Genomic DNA, 23,313 nt, shown 5'->3' with positions numbered 1-23,313 from the left:
GATGTTTTGGGGATGTGTAAGCTACAAAGGCACAGGAGTTTCGGTCAAAATTCATGGCAAGACATTCCAACAACACAAGGCCAAGTCGACCTGTCATTGGCTACAGCAGAATAAAGTGAATGTTCTGGAGTGGCCAGCTTAGTCTCCTGACCTAAATTTCATTGAGCCACTCTGGGGAGATCTCAAACATGCAGTTCATGCAAGACAGCCCAAGAATTTACAGGAACTGGAGGCTTTTTGCCAATAGAAATAAGCAGCTTTACCATCTGAGAAGATAAAAAGTATTTTGTATTATCATTCATATTCTCTGAAAAATGGCCAAGAAATCATAAATTCTGCCAGGGTATGTAAACTTATGATCACAACTGTAAGCCTATAATACTTACCTACAGGTACTGTAAATTTCTCCTAAATGTGCACTGTTTAGGAGATATTTACTGTATATGCAGCCATTGACATCATCGGTGCATGTGCTCTGAAGGGACGGCCACCCGTGTCGTTTATTTAGAGCCCTGTGCCGTGACCGGCAGTGCGAGGGAGTGATGTCACATAGCCACAGACTCGGAAGGAAGACAGGCGAAGATGGATGCGGCCTCCAGCAATGACTAGCACAATATTACTTCATTTTCAGGTAAAAAAAAAAAAAAAAAAAAAAAAAAAAATTTAAAAAAGGGCGCTTTACTTCCTCTTTAAAAGCCTTGCCACGGTTTTAGTTGACTAGTAGTTTTTTGTTTGCTGAGGGAAATACATTTTTGATTACAAGAAGATAGGAACGATAAACATTTTAAAAAGCTGCGATTCATGTATACTATACTGCAAAAAAACTAAACAAATGTATGACATACCCTAATGCATGTTGGCAACCGCGGATATGATCCTGTTGTCAGCACATCAATGGCATAAGGAATTGCAAAACTTGGTAAACGAGCATGTACCAAGGCGTCCCTGGCTAAGGATGCCAATCTGTCGGCTGTATCGACAAACAAGATGGTTTGCTGGTCTAAAAAACTTGATATCATCTGAAAGAAAAATAAATTTACACAAAACATAAAGTGCATGTAAAACCATTTTTTTTTTTTTAAGATTTGCACCTTGTACAGTATAAGATTTCATGTCATCTGTGCCCAGTCTTGCCACGAAGAGTTAATCCAGCTCTGAGCAGTCTTTTTTCAGTGAGATAAAAATGGACAGACAGAGAAAAATAGGATTTTTAAAACAGCTTACCTGTAAAATCCTTTTCTTTCGAAAGACATCACGGGACACAGAGCCACAGTAATTACTGATGGGTTATATAGGTATCACTGGTGATTGGACACTGGCACACCCTATCAGGAAGTTCAACCCCCTATATAATCCCTCCCCCTTGCAGGGATACCTCAGTTTTGTAGCCAAGCAATATAGTGTATTAGAAGAGGGGCGGGACCTCTGTGTCCCGTGATGTCCTTCGAAAGAAAAGGATTTTACAGGTAAGCTGTTTTAAAAAATCCTATTTTCTTTCTCGAACATCACGGGACACAGAGCCACAGTAATTACTGATGGGATGTCCCAGAGCAATGCTACCTGAGGGGGGGGGAACCACGACCAAGTAGGGTGCAATCAGACCTGAGGACCCTGTACCGCTGCCTGCAGCACACTACGCCCAAAGGCGATATCCTCATGCCTTCTCACATCCACCTGATAGAATCTGGTGAATGTATGAACTGAAGACCAGGTTGCGGCCTTGCAGATTTGAGCCATAGAGGCCCAGTGATGCACTGCCCAAGAAGCACCAATAGCCCTTGTGGAATGTGCCCTGATCTGAAACGGAGGAATCTTCTGTTTCAAACCGTAAGCTTGAATGATCAACTGTCGAATCCATTTAGAAATGGTAGCTTTTGACACTGCCTGTCCTCTATTGGGACCCTCTGGCAGCACAAACAAAACATCTGTCTTGCGGATCTGAGTAGTTGCCCCTAGATAGGCCTTAACTGCTCTTACTACATCCAACGAATGTAGAGATCTCTCTTCCGGAGAACAGGGATCTGGAAAAAAGGAAGGTAGAACAATGTCTTGGTTTAAATGAAAATCAGAAACCACCTTCGGTAAAAAACTAGGATGAGGGCGTAGTACCACTCTATCCTTGTGTATAATCAAATAAGGCTCCTTACAGGAAAGAGCTGCTAATTCTGATACTCTTCTAGCAGAAGAGATGGCCACCAGAAAAATTAATTTCCTTGTCAACAAGACCAAAGGAATCTGACTTATTGGTTCAAAAGGCTGTTTCTGTAACACAGCCAGGACCAAATTCAAGTCCCAGGGGTTTAGGGGCGCCTTAACCGGAGGATTAAGACGCATCACCCCCTGCATAAAGTTTCGGACCAAAGAATGCGAAGCAAGTGGCCGCTGAAATAATACTGATAAAGCAGAGACCTGACCCTTGATGGTACTCAAGGCCAGCTTCATCTCTAATCCCATCTGTAGAAAATCAAGGATTCTACCTATGACATATTTCCTGGGATGCCAACCTCTGGATTCACACCAGGTTATATAAGCCTTCCAGACTCTATGATAAATCATCCTGGAAGCTGGCTTCCTTGCATTAATCAAGGTAGATATGACAGGACCTGAGAGCCCACGACTCTTCAGAACGTGGGTCTCAATAGCCAAACCGTCAAATTTAGCGTTTGTAAGGCAGGATGGAACACTGGACCTTGAGATAACAGGTCTGGGCGTACCGGTAGGGTCCACGGGGAACCCACCGTCATCCTTACTATTTCTGCATACCAAGTCCTTCTGGGCCAAGCGGGGGCCACCAGAAGTACCGACTTCCTTTCCTGCCTGATCCTGCGAAGGAGTCGTGTTAGTAGCAGAATAGGCAGGAATGCGTAAATCAGTGAGAACCGATGCCACGGAATCACCAACGCATCCGTCCCGCATGCAAGAGGATCTTTTGTCCTTGCCACAAATCTGTCTATCTTTTTGTTGAATCGGGATGCAAAGAGATCTACATCTGGAACCCCCCATCTTTGGCATATGGCCCAAAAGACGTCGGGATGCAGAGACCATTCCCCTGGAAGTAACTGCTGGCGACTTAGATAGTCCGCCTGCCAGTTCTCTATTCCCGGGATGAAAACTGCCGATATGCATGGCACATGCATCTCTGCCCAGACTAAGATCTGGTTCACCTCTTTTTGAGCAGCTCGGCTCCGGGTCCCTCCCTGATGATTGACATAAGCCACTGCTGTGGCATTGTCGGACTGGATCCTGACCGGACAACCCTGTAGCCTGATAGTCCAGGCTTTTAGAGCTAGATGTATCGCCCGGATCTCCAGAATGTTGATGGGTAAGGTCCTCTCTGTCTTGGACCATACCCCTTGGACCGCAGCCTGTCTCCAGGACTGCTCCCCAACCTGACAGACTGGCATCTGTTGTTACCACCGTCCAGGTAACCGGTAGAAGGGATTTCCCCTTCTGCAGGTTTTCGGGTATGAGCCACCAATTGAGGCTCTGACGCACCGCATGCGACAGGTGCATCGGAAAGTCTAATGCCTGAACCTTCTTGTTCCAGGTCGACAGAATACTGTGTTGCAGCATTCTTGAGTGAAACTGAGCATAGGGAACTGCTTCGAATGAAGACACCATCTTCCCTAGTAGCCTCATACAAAGGCGGACTGAGGGACCCTTCTTAGTCCTTACTGTCAGAATCAGCTCTCTCAAAGCAGTGATCTTTGCCTGGGGTAGAAATATTTTCTCCTGGCTTGTATCTATAATCAGATCTAAATACTCCAGTCTTCTTACTGGTTTTAGGAAAGACTTTTCTAAGTTGAGGATCCAACCCAGGTGTTCTAGATACCTGACCGTGGTCCTCAAGTTTCCATTCAAAGAGGCTACCGACCGGTCTATCAAGAGCAGGTCGTCTAGGTATGCTATGACAGCTATACCCTGAGCCCTTAATCTGGCCAGAGGAGGAGCCAAGATCTTTGTGAACACTCGAGGTGCAGTGGCTATCCCGAAAGGCAGAGCCACAAACTGGAAATGGCGCCCTCCTACCTCGAAGCGCAGAAACTTCTGATGAGCAGGAAAAATGGGCACATGCAGATATGCATCTCTGATGTCTATTGATGCCAGAAATTCTACTCCCTGCAGGGTGGGAACTACTGTTCGAATTGATTCCATGCGGAAGGATTGAATCCTTAGGAATCGGTTCAGATCCCTTAAGTCCAAAATGGGCCTGACATCCCCATTTGGCTTTTGGACCGTAAAAAGGTTGGAATAGAAGCCCAATCCCTGGTCCTTTGCAGGAACTATCATAATGACCTCCTGCGACAAAAGTCGCTCTAACGCTAGAAGGAGCGACTGCTTCTTCTCTGGGTCTCTGGGAACATTTGATCTGAGGAACCGAGGAGAAGGGAATTCCTGAAACTCCAGCTTGTACCCTAAGGTTACCGTGGAGACTACCCATCTGTCCTGGAAGTCCTCGTGCCAGAGCTCTGAGAACTGTCGCAGTCTTCCCCCCACTCGAGTGAGCGGGGGCGCCCCCTCATGCAGAGGTCTTAGTGTTTTGCCTAGTAGGCTTCTTTCCCCAGGACTTCTTTTGTCCCTGGGTTGACTCTTGTCTCTGGACCCCGATGGAGGCGGCCGTCGAGACTGCCTGGAGGCTGAAGCCCCCGGCGCTGGAGAAAGAGTCCGTTTGAGAGAGGGACGCTTACTCTTCTTCTTGACAGGTAAGAGAGTGCTTTTCCCACAAGAGATTCTCTTGATATAGTTATCCAAGTCCTCTCCAAACAACCTTGCACCACGAAATGGAAACCCAGCCAGTAGCTTCTTACATGGTGCTTCGGCTGACCAATTTTTCAACCATAGGATTCTACGTATATGCACCAACCCCAGTGAAAGACGGGAGGTTTGCACGATAGAATCTCTAATGGCGTCAACCACAAAGCATAAGGCCGCTGGAAGGTTAGCAAACCCCTGGGCCTGCTGTTCAGGTAATACTTTGATGACCTGCTTAACATGGTCTCTTAAGTATTGACAGACTCCAATCGCTGCTACTGCAGGTTGGGCCACTGATCCTGCTAAGGAGAAAACATCCTTCAATAGGGATTCCATCCTTTTATCTACAGGATCCCTGAGCATCTGAGCATTGTCAACAGGACAAGTCAGGCTATTATTTACGGAGGAAATGGCGGCATCAATAGCCGGTATTCCCCACATTTTAATAAACTTTTCTTCCATCGGATAAAGTGTTGAAAACTTTCTCGGCGGAAAAAAACGTTTGTCTGGGTGATCCCACTCAGAATAAATAAGCTTTTCAAGTAAAGTATGAACAGGAAAAGCATGTGCTGCTTGGAAAGGTTTCAGTGACCCCAAAGCAGAAGAGGATTCTTTAGCAGTTTCAGGTATGGGCAACTTAAATGTGGAGCGGACCAATCCAGTGAGGATCTGCACTAAGACTTTCTCCTCTTGGGAAGTCGCAGAAGGTCCCTCTCCACCTGAATCCTCCGAAGAGGAATCATCCATCCCATCCCGATCCTCTGAAAGGGATTCATCTCCTTTATCCCAGAACTCCTCTGTCTGAGGGTCTTGGGGAACAGAGGAAAGCCTAGTGTGTTTTCTTCCACTGAGTGAAGAGGTAATCACGGCCATTAATCTTTCCTCTAGACCATTAATGGTTGAGGAAAAAACCTCTTGTGTAATATATACAGGGGCTGAAGTGCCAGAAGCAGGTGTAGCCCCTGACCCCGATGGCTCTCCCTGGCTAGCCGTCCCTGGCCCATCTTTAGGGGGGGAGGATGCTGCCGACAGGGGGCCCTCAGAACCTGAACGAGATCCCCTAGTGTCTCTGGTTCCTGGGGTGCTTGAACCTCTTCTACCCATAGTGCAAAGCAACAAGGTGTGAGGTATACAAATGAACACTGCCCGCTGAGCGATGTAGTCTGGCTAAAAGCCTTGCTACCCAATGCTCAGTCTGGTGTTACTTCAGTAAATGCTGCCTAGGAGAATGCCTGTGTCCCACCTTACATGCGACCGTCAGCTCTGTGCCTCTCAGAAGGCTGAGTGCACCTGTACAGAGTGCCTTTAATAGCCTGCAGCTGGCCTGAGTGGGAGTCTAAACACTCTGTGCTGACATCCCGCCCCCTCCTCTACCGCCCCCCCCCCTTGAGTTTTGAAAAAAACGAGCGCTTCCCGCACTGCCGACTCTCCTGGCATGCTTCTGGAGAAAAGGCTGGGGATGGGGGGGGGGGGGGGGAGACTGGTAACAAGATCTGCCTGAACGGCTATCTTCAGAGATGGTGGCCATTAGGCCGCAGAGCCCGGGTGGTATAACCACTTTCTAGACCCCTGTGGCCCCTCTCTAGCCTGGGGGGAACATTCAAACATGAGAAATCCCCCTTTCCACCTTACCTGCTTGCAGCCTGCTTTGAGATGCTGGGACATAATCAGCACAGAACACCTGAGACAGTCAGTCAGCATGTGTAGGTTTGTGCTCTTGGCAGCCCCCGGTGGTCACAATAGGCATAGCATGCATTTACCTTAAAGGAGAAAAGCCACTAGAACTCAAAAATTCTGTGGAATCTCCTTTTACCTTATCCAGCCGCAGGGTGCTGTTTACACAGACCCAATCTTCACCTCTCACGGTGGGCTCCGTTTGAAAAAACCGTCAGAGACTGGGGCCCCCATCAGTAGGGGGATCCAACAGTTCTGGGACCGTAAAGCACCTCGCCAGAAATTAGGAAGTTTAAAGCCATTTTCTGATCTGCGGGGTCCAGCTCTCTAAAAAGAGAAGCATTACGGGTAAAACCTCGTTTCTTCGGACACGAGGCCCGGGTACCATTCAATTCGGCCATGAAAAGACACTTTGAATGGATCCGGTTCGCCTGGCTTGCCCCAGTATAGGATCTTAAGATATTCCCTTTGGAGCTCAGCACAGAACATCTTTACACGTCCATCACCTAAGACACTGGCGTAAAAACTGAGGTATCCCTGCAAGGTGGAGGGATTATATAGGGGGTTGAACTTCCTGATAGGGTGTGCCAGTGTCCAATCACCAGTGATACCTATATAACCCCATCAGTAATTACTGTGGCTCTGTGTCCCGTGATGTTCGAGAAATAAAAAGGAGTCTGTTTCTCTCCCTTGCTGTGAGTGACCAGTGATTTACATATCTCATGCATGAGCCTGAAAGAGACATTTTGTGTATTTCAGATCCCCTCCTCCTTTCTTCTCCAGCTCTCCCAGGATTGGCTGCTCCACACCTCAGCATGATTGGGCATGCATTAGTCATGTGGTGACTTTTCTGGGTTTTGACTGGATGTTAGAGATCATAGCAGAAGTTCAGTGTAAGAAATACACAGGAGAAAATGCATGTGGATAAGGGGTGTGTAGAGGTGGGCGGGGAGTCTGACATCATGACTCCACCCACCGAGCTCCAGACAACAGACCCACCCACAGAATCTGCAGTTTTTCAGGTCTCATAACAGACAGAGGGGAGACATTTGACAGGTAAGGATACATGGAGGAGGCATGTATATCCTTATAGATAACAACTATGGCGGTAGTTTAGAAAGGCTGAGAGTGGGTTTACATCCACTTAAGGAGTGGTTTAATTTCAACATAGTACATCACAGAAGGGCTGTTACGGTTTCTGTATAGCAGATAAACAAAATCTGCACACAAATTTCCACATAAAATCATCCAAGACCCAGCAGTGTCGTCTGCAATAGGTTTGGATATGGGTTGTCTAAGCGAGTGACTATTTTTGTAGAGGATAAAAAACAGTTGCTCAAGTGCCACAACCATAGGTGTGTTAACTACTTGGCGCCCGCGCTATAGCCGAAAGACGGCTGCAGCGCGGGCCTTAATTACCAAGAGGATGTCCTCCCGAGCAAGCACAGTATGCGCGGTGGGCTCTGTGATCATGAATCTATGAGACTTGGCTGATCATAGAACCGAGTAAGGGGTCGATCCCGGCCCCTTACCACGTGATTAGCTGTCAGCCAATGACGGCTGATCACGTGATGTAAACAGAAGCTCGGTAAACAGTTTTTTTTTTTTTCTCCATGCTGTCAGCGTGAGGGGAAAAAAAAGCAGATCACCAGCTTCTGTCAGTGGGACATCAGTCCCTCACTCAGAAAGCTGCGGCTGTGCCCACCAGTTTCACCTGCCAGTGCCCACTGTGCCACATATCAGTACCCACCAGTGCCACCTATCAGTGCCCACAGTGCCACCCATCAATGCCCATCATTGTCTAATAATCAGTGCCACAGATCAGTGCTGCCTATCAGTGCCACCTTTCAGTACCAGCCCATCAGCGCCACCCCGCCCATCAGTGCTGCCTATCAGTGCCGCCTATCTGTGTCGCCCATCAGCGCACATCAGTGAAGGAGAAAAATTACCTGTTTTCAAAATTTTATAACAAACTATGAAACAGTTTTTTTTCAAAATTTCGGTCCCTCTTTGTTTTTATTTAGCAAAAAATAAAACAAGCAATTAAATACCACCAGAAGAAATCTCTATGTGAAAAAAATGATAAAAATTTAATTTGGGAAAACTGTAGCATGACCACGCAATTGTCATTCAAAGATTGACAGCGCTGAAAGCTGAAAATTCGTCTGGGCAGGAAGGGCGTTTAAGTGCCCAGTAAGCAAGTGGTTAAATATCTAAGCAAGAGCCTATAACTAGCCCGCTCGCCATGTATTCTGTGCGTGCAAGATGAAAACGGGGACACCACCACCTAGGAGAGGGTGGTACAATCTGCAACAAGCTGTGTTAACATTTGATTCATAATATCAGTAACAAGTCTGCAAACTATGAAACAATGTTTTACAGCTTACACTGTCCAAAATGTATAATCTTTCTACAGTCATCATTTGACAATTTTTTTTTGGACAACTACATCTTACACTAGAACTTTAGGGGAAAAGTGAAGAATGAGAGAAAAATTAATTGGTATAAAATGCATACAACTTACCGCGCACTTCTCCACTTTACCCGCATTGTTTGCCCATTTCACCAGTGCTAAGAGTCTAACGAAGAGTTGTCGGGTACGGCTTGCAAATTGCACTATTTCAATCTTTCTGTAATTTAAAGTAAACGCAACTGTATTTTTCCATGACTAGAGAAATGCAAACGTGTGAGAGATACAAGTGACTACTTAATAGGGTAATTTATTTAACAAGGATACCTAACCCAAACCCATCACTTATATCAGTGTTTAACCAGTGACAACTAGTCATAAATATACTGGTGGGACTATCACAGGACTTATGCACACTGCAGCTCAAAAAAAAGCTGCTTTTAGGCTCGATTCACACCTATGCATGTTGCTTTTGGGCGTTTTTGGAGGTTTTTTTTTCATGCTTGCCACGTTTTTGAGCAGCGTTTTTGCCGCGATTTGCGTTTTTTTTTTTTTTTTTTACAGTTTTTTTTACAGTCTAAAAAAAAAAAAAAAAACGGCAAAAACGGTGCACTTGCGTTTTTGATGCTTGTCCATTGAATTCTATTACATGCAAAACGCTGCATTTTGCATGAAAAAAAGTCCCTGACCCTTTCCAAAAATGCAGAGAAACAAAAAGGCATTGATGTGAACATGTTCCATAGGAACCCATGTTAAAAAATTCCCGTGCATTTCTGCAAAATGCAAAATGCATCAAAAAACGCGCTAGTGTGAATGGAGCCTCACAGGCATTTGAGCTTTTAATTCAGCTTGAAGAAGCTTGTGTGTTTTTGTGCTCTTATGCACCTTTTTATTAAGCTTCTTCAAGCTTCTTTGAGCTTTTTTGAGCATAAGCGTTTTTTTTGTTTTTTTTTCACAAGCCCTCCTAGAGAGTAATTTCTTAACCACTGTAGAAACCAGACAAAAAGCTGGAACAAAAGTTTTTGAGCTTTTTTTGAGCTACTTTGCAGCCACTTGTGCCCCATCAAATGCCTCCACTGTGACTCCCACCCGCTCGCTGTCTACCCGTAACTTACCCCAACTTAGTGGCGGGTCAGGCAAAGGGTGACGGTGGGAAGCTGTGGAATGGCTTCTGTGTCCTCTATGCTTCCCCCTCCTATGTTGTTTCGTTTTGCTAGGCATCCAATTGGAGCGCCTCTGGCTTCAGCCAATCAGGTATTAGACCCACGCTACCTGATTGGCAGGGAGACGGTTCAGTGTTAGAAAAGCAAATATTCATTTGCTTTTCTAACACATCTGCGTGGACTGCAAACGCAATGCTCTGCGCCACCAGTCCACCTTTTTTGAAGCCTATTAGAGCCTATGGCTTTAATCAGGTGCTTAAAAAAAACACGCCTGCTGTTGGAATTTAGACGCCCGGCATTCGAAAAGGGTCCAGATGCCTGAATCGGGGGTGGCAGCAGCGGCCACGGATAGATTCATGCTATGCATTAGGGGGGGTGGCTGGAAAGAGGGGGCGGTGCCCGTGAGCCCTCAATGGACAGGCCACCACTGCTGTTAACGCAGCCAACATTACCCTCTCCACAGAGTGCATGTGGCTATCCAAAAGGTGTCCAATTGCTCCTACACAGAGTGCAGCCACCCTAAGGCCGGCCATAGGCGGATCCAAGTTCGCCAAGTTCCTGCTAAACCAGCCAAATATCGATCTATGGCCAAGCTGTTTGTGCTGAGGACATTCTATCAATCAACTTCAGTACAACCAGCCTGTCAAGTTTTACTTGTGCGATCGCTGCTAGCAGGAATTGCTGCCCAGCAGTGATCATTGTATTCTGATGGCGGGGAAACCTCCAGGAGACTGCAGGGGAAATGCAGTGGGAGGAATTCCCCCATCAACCCCGACTGTGTTGATGGGGGAATCAAGCGATTTTCTTTCCCTCAACCCATGGTTGAGAGAAAGAAAATTGCGTAATCTATGGCTTGCTTAAGGCCCCATACACACTATTAGATTTTCTGCAGATTTTGGTTTTCAGATTTACCAAAACCATGTTGCATATATAGTTACATAGTAGGCGAGGTCGAAAAAAGACACAAGTCCATCAAGTGCAACCTATGGACTATGTAATATGAGGTCAAACCTTAAAGAAGTTGTAAAGGCTGAAGGTTTTTTTTATCTTAATGCAGTCTATGCACCAAGATAAAAAAAACTTCTGTGTGGTCTTAATATTGCTTTAAATGATGCTGGCAGAATGAGTGTGTGGGGCTTGATTATGGTGCACAAATAAGTAAAGTTTGAGAAATATATAGTAAAAACTTGTATGATGCTTCAGGGAAAAAACGTTACTTTTGTATCAAGTCTCACCTTTCCATGTCTGTCTTTCTTGGAAGCCTAAGGAAACAAAATAGAAACAGTTGTTCAAGAGCAAAATAAATTCAACAAAATGTATATTAACATCACTGCATGTAAAAGTACTATACATCAGTGTTTCTCATCTTTTCTTTAGTCAAAGTTCAGTTTAAAACTATTCACAATTTCAAGTCATCCTCGTCTAAAATTTTAAAAACAAATAGTGCTTAATAACATAGCAACAGCCAAACACGTAGGACACCCAATGATAGAGGTAATTCACTGTATTCTCCCTTCCTTTGCACACTGGTATTGACTTGTTTCTCTTCTCCCTCACTTTTTCTCCCTCACCCAGCTAATGTGACCCCAACATCCTCCTAATCAACCAACAATGTCATTAGTTGTTAGGATGTTGGTGGCTAAAAGGGTTTTTATTTTTTTTAGGTTGGATAGAGTGAAGTAGTATTAGAACATCTGTCCTGTCTTTACGGCCGTCTGTGCCCCAGATGGCATTTTACTAATATCACCAAAAGTAAAAAAGTCAAATTTTGATTTGACATCAGAACAGTAATAAAGGGGAACTCTCATCCAATGGGGATACCAATTCTGGTGACAACCAGGAATTCCCCTCCCTTTGGAGAGATTGCCTCTGATCTACTGTTCTAGGTATAGAACGAGAAGTGAAGGTAAATCTCCCAAAGGGACAAAAAAAAAAAAAAAAAAACACAAAATGTTTGCTTTTTGTTCTTCTTTAAGATTGAAAAACGTTTTTAACCGGTTTAACCCCTTCATGCCTAAGCCTAACATTTGGTGTTTACACGTTAAAATCCACATTTTTTGCTAGAAAATTACTTGGCACCCCCAAACATTATATATATTTTTTTAGCAGACACCCTAGAGAATAAAATGGCGATTGTTGCAATATTTTATGTCACACAGTATTTGTGCAGCAGTGTTTTAAATGCAACTTTTTGGGAAAAGGGACACTTTCATGAATTTAAAAAAAAAAGAAACAGTAAAGTTAGCCTAATTTTTTTGTATAATGTGAAAGATGATGTTACACCGAGTAAATAGATACCAAACATGTCACGCTTTATAATTGCACGCACTCGTGGAATGGCGACAAACTATAGTATCTAAAAATCTCCATAGGCAATTTTTTTTACGGTTACCAGGTTAGAGTTACAGAGGAGGTCTAGTGCTAGAATTATTGCTCTCGCTCTGATGATCGCGGCGATACCCAATATTTTATTTATTTTTATATCATTAAATTGTGTTTTTAAAAAAAATAATAATTTGATCACTTTTATTGCTATCACAAGGAATGTAAACATCTCTTGTGACAGTAATAGGTGGTGACAGGTACTCTTTATGGAGGGATCGGGGATCTAAAAAACCTCCAATCCCTCCTTTGCACTTCAAATTATTCAGATCGCCAAAAACAGTGCCATTGGCAGCCGAGTAAACATGAAGTGATGTCATAACGTCGCTTCCGTGTTTACATTCAGGAGACTGGAACGAAGCCAATTCCGGCTTTGTGCCAGTCTCTCTCTAGCCTTCCCTGGTCTCCCGGTGGGACGGGAGGCCCGGGAAGAGCGGCAGGAGGCCCCTCCCGCTCCTCCAGGATAACAATCGAGCGACTTTTAGCTGCATCGGTTGTTATCCCTGGATAGCCGATCGCCCGCTCTAAAAAAACAGTACCGGGATGATGCCTGCAGCTGCGGGCATCATCCCAGTAAAATCCCCCGAAAGCCGAGGCCGCATATCTGCGTACACTCGACGGGAAGGGGTTAAAAGTGCAATTCCAATGTGGCACAATAGTAAGCACTAGAACATGCCTGCGAAAAATTACAGCTAATCAACCACATCCAATGAGGAGTTGAAGACCAGTCCAAAACACATTACATGTACTTGAAAAACTATGCAATGCCACAAACGCTTGATACCGCAGTTTTTCATGAAATGTTCAAAGATTTTGATTTGGCCTGCTGTAACTTTTTACTTTCCCCTGTACTTTGATAAAAGATGGTCTTTGGATTGCCAAGCAGAATAACACAGTCATTGTACAGCTTCTTCCAACTGAAGCAGTAAGCCAGAACCATGTCAAAGTTAATGCCAAACAAATATAAGCAGACATATGTAGAAACCAGAACACCAGTTTGGGTGTACATCATTTGAAGCAGGGGTAGGCAAACTTAAATAGGTGGAGATCTACCTGAAGAACACGGGACAAGTCAAAGATCACCAGACACAGTGTCACCTCCTCGCACCCTATTTAAACCTCTAACTGCAGCACTACCGCGTCGCAAACATCTGTATTGCACAGCAATCATGGGTTTAAATCAGGTGGTGAGAAGGCAACATATCGCCTCCTCACCACCTAATAACACACACTCGGATCGCTTTACAGAGGAGCAGCACTTGAATGAGCCCTTAGTTGCATTCAGCAGCGGCACCTTAGGGCTCGTTAACATGTAAAGTTGGGGATGGTAAAACAGCAGGATATAATAGAAATCTATGGCTAAGTGCAGCAAAACCGCAGGAAAGCTGCAGGTACACTGCACCCACGGTGTGGGTAAATCGCAGCACATCAGTATGAAAGCAGCCCAATACTATCAAGCCCAGTGTATTGCTTCACACTAACCTGAAGATTTTTTTGTTCCTGCTGCTGGCACCACTTTGGAGACAGCTACCTGGCATAAGAGATTGAGTGCAGTTGGAATCACTCTACATGGGACAGAAGCCAGCACTACAGAGGAGGCATCGGCTTATGTGGCTCTTGCTCCCTTTTACAGTTCTAACTTTACAAGTAGTCCCTCTGCATTGAATTCTGTTTGATGCTTTGGAATGGCAGGTCAGCAAACCCAGACCAAGATCTACCAGTCACCTGTCCACAATCTAGAGGTTGCTGACCCCCGATTTAACCACTTCCCGCCCGGCCTATAGCAGAATAACGGCCTGGCAGAGGTTCAGTTATCCTGACTGGGCGTCATACGACGTCCAGCAGGATAACAGCCGCCGTGCGCCCATGGGGGCGTGCATCGCGGCGATCAGTGGTGCGGTGTGTCAGTCTGACACACCGCTACACCGATCTCGGTAAAGAGCCTCCAACGGAGGCTCTTTACCACATCATCAGCCGTGTCCAATCACGATGTAAACAGGAAGAGCTGTTGACCAGCTTTTCCTCACTCGCGTCTGACAGACGCTAGTAGGAGAGCCGATTGGCTACTCTCCTGACAGGGGGGGTCTGTGCTGATTGTTTATCAGTGCAGCCCCCACTCGGATCCCGCCTAGAACCACCAGGTATGCCCCCCCAGACCACCAGGGAAATGCAAATCTGTGCCAAGACAGCTGCCAATCAATGTCCAGACAGCTGCCTATCAGTGCCCTCTCACAGTGCCTACCACTGCCAGTGCCACCAGCGATGCCCAGCAGCGCCGCCCAGCAGCGCCGCCCAGCAGCGCCGCCCATCAGTGCCCAGCAGCGCCGCCCATCAGTGCCCAGCAGCGCCGCCCATCAGTGCCCAGCAGCGCCGCCCATCAGTGCCCAGCAGCGCCGCCCATCAGTGCCCAGCAGCGCCGCCCATCAGTGCCCAGCAGCGCCGCCCATCAGTGCCCAGCAGCGCCGCCTATCAGTGCCACCCATAAGTACCCATCTTTGCAGCCTTTCAGCACCCAGTGTCGCCTAACAGTGCCACCCATGATTGCCCAGTGCCGCCTATTAATGCCCATCAGTGCCGCCTATTAATGCCCATCAGTGCTGCATATCAGTGCCAATCGTCGGTGCCCATCAGTGCCCGCTCATTGGTGCCACCTTATCAGTGCCCATCAGTGAAGGAGAAAAATTTACAAAACAGAAACAAAAGCAAAACTTATTTTTTTCAAAATTTTCGGTCTTTTTTCATTTGTTTAGCAAAAAATAAAAAAAGCAGAGGTGATCAAAAATGATAAAAATGTTGTTTGGGTACAGTGTAGCATGACCACGCAATTGTCATTTAAACAGCGACAGCGCAGAAAGCTGAAAATTGGCCTGGGCAGGAAGGGGGGTAAGAGCCTGGTATTGAAGTGGTTAAAGCATCAATTTCAGAATATGCATAATGTCAGAAATATTATTATTATATTATTATTATACAGGATTTATATAGCGCCAACAGTTTACGCAGGGCTTTACAATATAAAAAGGGAGACAATACAGTTATAATACAATAAAATACAAGAGGATTAAGAGGGCTGTGCTCAGAAGAGCTTACAATCTAATAGGGTTGGGCAGGTGATACAAAAGGTTGTAACTGTGGGGAATGAGCTGATGGAAGTGGTAAAAGATTAGTTAGAGACGTTATAGGCTTTCCTGAAGAGATAAGTTTTCAGGGACCTCCTGGAGGTAGCAAGAGTAGGGGAAAGCCGGACAGGTGGAGGTAGCGAGTTCCAGAGGATGGGAGAGGCTCTGGAGAAATCCTGGAGACGAGCATGAGAGGAGGAGATGAGAGAGCTTGAGAGTAGGAGGTCTTGAGAAGAGCGGAGAGGACAATTTGGGTGATATTATATATTATATATAAAAGGTGTGTGGCCAGTAAACAGCCTACTGAAGATTAAGGCATGCCGTGTGTTGGCATGGCATCCTGTACTTCTGAAAGGCAGCTGACCACACAAGTACGATCTGTTTCCATGCTTTATATAGTCCGTTTACAAGGAAGAAGGTGGTCTGGCAGGATCAACTAGGTATCCGTAGTGAATAAAGTGATTAAAACTGAACTGATAGCAATTGTGCATGTGGCCTAAAAGTCACGCTCTGCTGGTCCTTGAAACCATCTTGCATTAAGAAAAAAAGTGTCAGTGTACACAGCCCATGACACAATGACAACCACCATCCAGTGCTCCTCGCAGCCCCTTCCTCCATAGCAGCCAGCACTAAAAAAATGCCTAGGTGTCAGACGATGATGGATGCTAAAGGTGAAGTCACTCTCTTCATTATGTGACAGTACTTGGCCCTAGCGACTAGCTGCAAGAACAGAGCACTGTCATGTGTGGAAGACATTTTCCCCCATACTGAGAAGCACAGACTATTTTCACAGGCTGAGGCAGCAGAAAGATCAGTGGAAGAACACTGGAAAGGTGAGTATTAATGGATCAGACATGGGCGTTACTCTGTCCACTGTTTGATCAACTTCTGTTGAAAGGATACAGAAAAAAAATGTAGTGATCACCGACTGCTGACCTATATATTCCAACAGCTGTGGGTGTCGCTATAAGAACACAGTGTGCCGGCAGGGTGTCCAGGCCACAGTGTATGGCAGCCTTACACAGCTGTTCCATTGTGCACAGTCAAACTGGCGACTTGATTTTTCTTTGCTGCAGTTAAACAACAAAACTTGGTCACCTCCCTGCCCCCAGCCTGTGACTGGACAGCAAAGAAGAAGCAATATTTCACATTCAGCTCACACTGCCCCCTCTTCTTGGCAGAACATCTGATTGGCTCCTTATGATACCCCTATGGCTGCCAGCCTGAGTGCTCCACGTAATCATACATTTCATCTTTTTAAATAAATCAACAACTGAAACCGATTCTGGATCTGCTTCGATTTCATCTTAGGGCTGGTTCACACTGTCTGACATGCGCTCCGACTTCCAGAGAACAAGTCGCATGGCAAGTCAAAATGAATGGTTCCCAATGAGAGCCGTCTTAACTGGTCCAACTTGTCTCGGTCCGACTTTGAAAATGTTTCCTGTGCTACTTTGGTCCAACTTGGGCACGATTTCAGCCCATTGATTTAAATGGAAGTCGCATCCAAGTCAAATCGTCATGTTAACTGATCCAACTTGTGCTCAGGGGATTTTATCCATATCAGGCCCTTTGAGTCTGGTATGGATCTTGAGGGGGAACCCCACGGCAAAAAAACAAAAAACACACAGGCACGGGGTCACCCCCCAAAGACCATACCATGAGCTGAGCATGCAGCCCAGCAGGTCAAGAAGGGGGGGGGGGGTACTTGCTTTTCGGCAGGGGGGCTCTGCGCCCCCAAAGCACCTTGTCCTCATGTTGATGAAGGGGCCTCTTCCCGACAACCGTGGGGGGTGGTCACAAGGCGGTGTGACGTCCACTGGATGGCCACACCCCATGGCTATATAAGAAATGACAGAAACCGGACCTGACAAAACAGCAGGAGGCAGCATCAGAGGAAGACCGGGTCAGTGGAGGAAGAAGTCATCGGAGGGAGAAGAAGACGCAGAGGGAGAAGAAGACGCAGAGGGAGAAGAAGACGCAGAGGGAGAAGAAGACGCAGAGGGAGAAGAAGACGCAGAGGGAGAAGAAGACGCAGAGGGAGAAGAAGACGCAGAGGGAGAAGAAGACGCAGAGGGAGAAGAAGACGCAGAGGGAGAAGAAGACGCAGAGGGAGAAGAAGACGCAGAGGGAGAAGAAGACGCAGAGGGAGAAGAAGACGCAGAGGGAGAAGACGACACAGAGCTACGACGGAGGACAGTCTTCATTTTTAAAAGATGGACTTTGCCAAAATTGTCTCTTGTTTTTTTTGTAACACTACAATTTTTGCGGGTGAATGGGTAGCGGTACAATGTACCCCATAATTATTCACATGAGGGGGCCTGGATCTGGTGGGATCCCCCTGCCCACAGGCCCCCACAACCCCCACCCACAGTTGTTGGGAAGAGGCACATGTCCTCATCAACATAGGCACAGGGTGGTTTGGGGTGGGAGGCCCAGAGCCCCCCTGCCCCAAAGCAACAACTCCCCCATGTTGAAGGCATGTGGCCTGGTATGGTCCAGGAGGGGCTGCTCGCTCACCCCCCGCCCCTTCCTGACCTGCATGCTCGGATAAGGGTCTGGTATGGATCCTGGGGGGGGGGGGGGGGGGGGACGACACACCACGCCATTTTTTTTTAGCGTGGGGGTTTCCCTTAAAATCCATACCAGACCCTTTGGTCTGGTGTGGTCTTGGGGGACCCCACACCATTTTTTTGACGTGAGGTTCCCCCTCAAGATTCATACCATGAAAGTCAGACATGAAGTTGCAGGGCAAAGTCGGATCAGAAGTCGTGCAAGTTCCATGTTAGAATAGTGTGAACATAGCCCAACAACTCCATTGCTAAACATACAGCAGTGCACATTGCCTACAATACCGGCTCAATTGGGATGCTTAGCTGTGGGATTATTTTGAGGGCAACTTTTCAAAAGTTGCATAGATTTGAACAGGTTCCACTGAAATCAGTGGGATGCGACTTTGAAAAAAAAAAGGTAAAACTTTTTTATTGATATCAAAGGACAAGACAAGAAATAGTACAATGCACATAAGGTACAGGTCACATAGTCTTGTACAGTTGAAAGTGCTAACACAAGCATATCAGTAGATCAAAAACTTCAAACCAGTAGGAACAAGCGTCATGCGACTTTGTGTCCAAGGTCACACTACAAGTCGCACAAATGCATACAGAGCCTAGAGGCTAAATGCGACTTAACCTCAATACCAGTATGTTTCTTTGGTTCAATAAAATGGTGGCAAAAAAAATTAGATCACGGTGGGGTGTCCAAAAAGGGTCATTTTGGGGCTGTCTGTCATGTCCTAGGAATTTTATATGTGGTATGTTTTCTAACGGAGAGTAAAAGGATTTTTTTTTTTTCCTAAATGTATTTTCTTTCCTTTATATAGTGGGGGAAAAAACACAGTGGCAATTACATACCATCAAAAGAAAGCCTCATCTGATATATACAAATGATATAAAAATGTATTTGGGTACAGCGCTGCATGACTGAATAATTGTCAAACTATCGCAGCACTGAAAAATTAAAAATGGTCTGGAAAAGAAAGAGGGTGCAACATGCTGGTATTGAGGTAGTTAAGGAAGTTTACAAATTAATTGACAGGATGGCAGTACAGACACAGAAGGGTGAAATAAATAATTTGTTTTAAGCAGATGTCACACACATAAAAACGTAGGACACAACATCAATGAATGCAGTGCAGTACAACAAAACCTGCATATGAAGCCAAACACACATTAACATTTCATACAATACACCTAAAAAGGCTACACTGGTCCATGACAACATCAATGCAGACAGCCAGATGCCACATCTCAGAGAAGCACTGCAGCAATCCACCAACTATACTGACTAGCTGAGGCTAAATTCAAACAGCATTACCAGCACCAATAAACATTAAAGCTTTCAAAACTACTCCCAACATATTTTAAGTCTTTCAAAAGGTATGGTTTGCATAAACTCTCCTGAGCAATAGCTATGTCCAAAACACCCCTTTATAGTCTTTGAGAGATGAAAATCTTCTCTAAACAAACCAAAACTGGAACTAAAATTGCATTTACTGAGTAGAACTATTCCTCATACACACTATCTGGGTCTAGCTGTGGCAAAAGCATCAATTCTAGCATGGGAAACATTTCTGTGACTCCAAAGCAGACCTGTCAAAAGAGAAGTATAAAAGACAAATATGGTGGCTGCCATTGCTGGTCTCCTGACAAACCAGAATTTCAGGAGTGGTCAGTAAGGCTTTCATAATTCAAGACAGATCTCCTTTAAAGTATTTGTTCTGGTGTCAATTGCCTAACAAAGAATTTTCTTTAACTTTAAAAATGGACTTTCACCCTTTATAGAAACATAGAAATTTGACAGCAGAAAAAAAGACTGAGTGGTCCATCGAGTCTGCCCGTGGTTTTATATATAATACACACACTTTTGGAGATCTCTTCTTGTTTTTTGGGGAGTGTTTTTTTTGTTTTTCCATATTTGTCCCACAAATGTTTGGAACCACTTACTGTTGACTGACTCTACCTCTGCTGGAAATGTATTCCAAGCATCAACTACTCTTTTAGTAAAATAAGACTTTCTAAGATTAGTTCTGAACTTTCCTCCAGTTAAAACACCTTTCCACCCCACTCCCCTGCTGCCTGACACTTCCAGGTTTCTTGCCTAGGCAAGCATGATGCTGCCTCCCTATTTGCTTTCAGCTTCCTGGGATACTTACATCATGCATCCCAAGAGGCTCAGGGACAATCCATAGGATGTGCTCATGCGCTGCATCATCAGGGGGCCAGCTGCCTGTTCCTGGTTCTTGCATCTATCCCCCTGATGACACACCATGGAACATGCATGTCATCAGGGGACCGGCTGCAAGAATCCAGAAGACATAACCAGCTTTCGATTCATTTAGAAAAGATGATGGACGTGCAAAACTGGGTGTAAAGCTGTGGATTCCCTGGGCATGCTAGAAATGATGTTCCCCCATTAAGGCCTCATGCACACAGGTATACTTAAAGTGGAGTTCCACCCATTTCTGTGTTTATTAAAAGTCCGCAGCTACAAAAAGTGTAGCTGCTGACTTTTAGAAAGTACACTCACCTGGCTACTTTTAGAAAGTACACAATGCGGTTGCCTGAAACCTCGCTTCTCTCTTTCACCTCTCCGTGGCGCCGGCATTACAAGTGTTGGCACCTGGCTGTGACAGCTTGTGGCCGGGGTGGCCTGGCAATCTTCTGGGACATGTGATGTGTCCCAAAAGATTTCAAGGAAGGAGGGGGGGAAGAGGAGAACTTCCGCGCAGCGGCATGAGCAGAGGTGGAAGATGGGTACCTGTCAAAATTAGGTACCAGCCCCCCTCCCGCAAAAAAAAAAAAAAAAAAAAAAAAAAATGACATGCCAAATGTGGCAGGGCCTCTGCTTCCCCTTTTGGGTGGAGCACCGCATTAAGTGCACAACTGTGCAAAGGATAAAAAGGTGTTCTGTGCATCTGCATGCAGGCAGCCCCAGTCATGTCTAATGTGACACAGACACTGTTCGTTCCCAATGTGACAACCATGCTGAGGGGGAGATTTACTAAAACTGGTGCACACAGAATCTGATTCAGTTGTGAATAGTAACTAATCAGCTTTCTGGTTTTATTGTCAAAGCTTAACTGAATAAGCTGAAGTTAGAAGCTGATTGGTTACCATGCACAGCTACACCAGATTCTGTGTGCTCCAGTTTTAGTAAATCTCCCCCAAAGTCTCAGCAGACATGAATGGGACTGCTCACATGAGGATGCATGGTACACCTGTGCACCCCATGCGGGCATAGATGCATGAAACACCTGTGCAGCGCTGGCCCAATCTCCGTGTGCTCGGATGACTGCGCATGCATAGGGGTGAAATCATCCCACGTCAGCCAATTAAGACGGCCGAAGACCAGCACACAGAAGATGATGCTGGAGAGGGATGGGGACTGTTGGAGGGAAGGTAACTATTGATCCCATTAGTTCCACTTTAAAGAGGCGCTTCAGTCTCCCTCAAAAGGTTCAAAGTCAGCAGCTACACACACTGTAGCTGCTGATCTTTAATACAAGGACACTTGCTTGTCCAGGGGTCCAGCTCTGACCTGACCTTCAGGTCCATAGCACCGGCATCTTAACTATGGAAAACCAGCTGTAAAGCTTTGCAGCTTCACTGCCGGCTTCTCGCTGCGCATTGTGAATGGTCCTGCAGTCTTCTGGGACCTTGTGATACGTCCCAGAAGTAAGGATGTTCGCAAACAGCACGTGCAGAGCCCGCCAGGAAGTCGGTACTGCACCGCGCTAATCACAGGCAGACAGGCTTATGATTAGCGCTCCGTAGTGCCGACTTCCTGGCAGGCTCTGCACGAGCTGTTTGCGAACACGCCTGAGCTCATCCTTACCCAGAAGACTGCGGGCAAAGGAGGGGGTGTGAACTTGCGCTCAAATCACCTAGACCAGTGATGGCGTACTTTGGCAACCCAGATGTTTTGGAACTACAATTCCCATTATGCTCATGCACTCTGCAGTGTAGTTGAGCATCATGGGATATGTAGTTCCAAAACATCTGGGGTGCCAAAATTCACCATCACTGACCTAGGCAATGAGAGTGGAAGTGGGAACGGGTACCTGCAGGTACCCACTTCCCCAAACAGAAAACCAAGTGCCAAATGTTAAAGAGAAAGGGGAGGCGGTAATGGCAAACAAGCAAAACTTGCCCTTTTGGGTGAAGTCGTACTGTAAGTACACTCGTGTGAATGAAGCCTTATAGATTTCCTCTTACAACTTGCCATATCTTCTAGCCAGAAAGTAAAATCACACAGACCCGACCCATTCCTTACCCAAACCAGTATCAGTGCTGGCCATACATACACTTTAACAAATGGCTGATCTCTGTTCTTGTCCTGGACCAGTGACTCAGAAGTACTGAGCCAATGCATTGCCCTGACAGCCAGGCAGCAAGCATTTCCAGAAGATTCGTTTCCTTGCCCCTGGAGATGCAGAATGTCCCAGTGGGAAGGATAGACTGGGTGTTAATGGAGCATCATCAATACACAGACAGCACTACAAGTCACTTACAGATCAGCCAGCACGTTGATCTCCTGGTAGGTCCTCTGTAGTAGGTAGTCGATGAGTGTACTGAGGCGGTAGCCATGGCTGGCCGAGGCTGAGGCGACTACTGCCCCCGGGGGAGGAGGCTGAGGGGCAGTGGTGGGACCCCCAGTCACCACCAGCTGATTGCTCTCTAGCTGTACAGGAGGCATTCTGCCCGGAGACTCACACTCTAAGACTCATAGACAATACGGCTCCTCAGGAGAAGGCATGGGTTCCCCTTTTTTTCCTCACTACGTAAATTCTACCAGAAGAGAAAGCGAATGCGTGCGATCCCCGAGCCCCACGGGCGGCCTCCTCCTTCTCACACCGGAAGGGAATGCACCAGCAGCAGCGGGGGAAGGGACTAAACCGGATGAGGCGCCGCGTTAGCACTGCGCATGCGCGAAGCGGCTAGTTTTAGCTTGCCATTGGCTGCTTCGGGTAGTAGGCTGACATAGGAGAGCCGTCAGCAGCTGCTAGGAATCACACGGTCTCAGCACAGTCTGGGAGCTCCTGTGTGTGAGCGTGTGACAGGGTAGCAGCACAGTCATTACAATCTGCATAGTGAGCTTCCCTTCATCTCCAGCTTTTTATATCACGTTCATAGCACACAGGCATAGGTGTGCACCCCAAAGCTCAAACACGTGTGTGTATGTATACTGATGGTGTCAGTAGTTTTCATTTATTATTTTTTTTACAATGTTTCTTTTAATGTGATTTTTTACATTT

The 23,313-nt window shown here is 46.1% G+C and overlaps 1 protein-coding gene across 4 annotated transcripts in view; it reads right to left on the bottom strand.

Annotated features, from left to right (window-relative positions):
- Positions 1 to 22,955, bottom strand: part of MED14 (mediator complex subunit 14) — a 104,143-nt gene extending 81,188 nt beyond the window's left edge. For all 4 annotated transcript variants that reach the window (XM_073616323.1, XM_073616325.1, XM_073616324.1 and 1 more), the window contains exons 1-4: positions 22,570 to 22,955; positions 11,235 to 11,261; positions 8,951 to 9,056; positions 846 to 1,019 (exon numbers count right to left, since the gene is read on the bottom strand). In XM_073616323.1, coding sequence (XP_073472424.1) covers positions 846 to 1,019; positions 8,951 to 9,056; positions 11,235 to 11,261; positions 22,570 to 22,754 — 492 coding nt within the window. In that variant the 5' untranslated portion in view covers positions 22,755 to 22,955. The remainder of the gene's footprint in view (positions 1 to 845; positions 1,020 to 8,950; positions 9,057 to 11,234; positions 11,262 to 22,569) is intronic.
- Positions 22,956 to 23,313: the final 358 nt, after the last annotated feature.

The sequence above is a fragment of the Aquarana catesbeiana genome, linkage group LG02 (genome assembly GCF_042186555.1).
Source record: "Aquarana catesbeiana isolate 2022-GZ linkage group LG02, ASM4218655v1, whole genome shotgun sequence".
Taxonomy (NCBI): Eukaryota; Metazoa; Chordata; class Amphibia; order Anura; family Ranidae; genus Aquarana; species Aquarana catesbeiana.
Note: the sequence above shows the minus strand (reverse complement) of the source record. Positions and strands in the feature narration are given on the sequence as shown.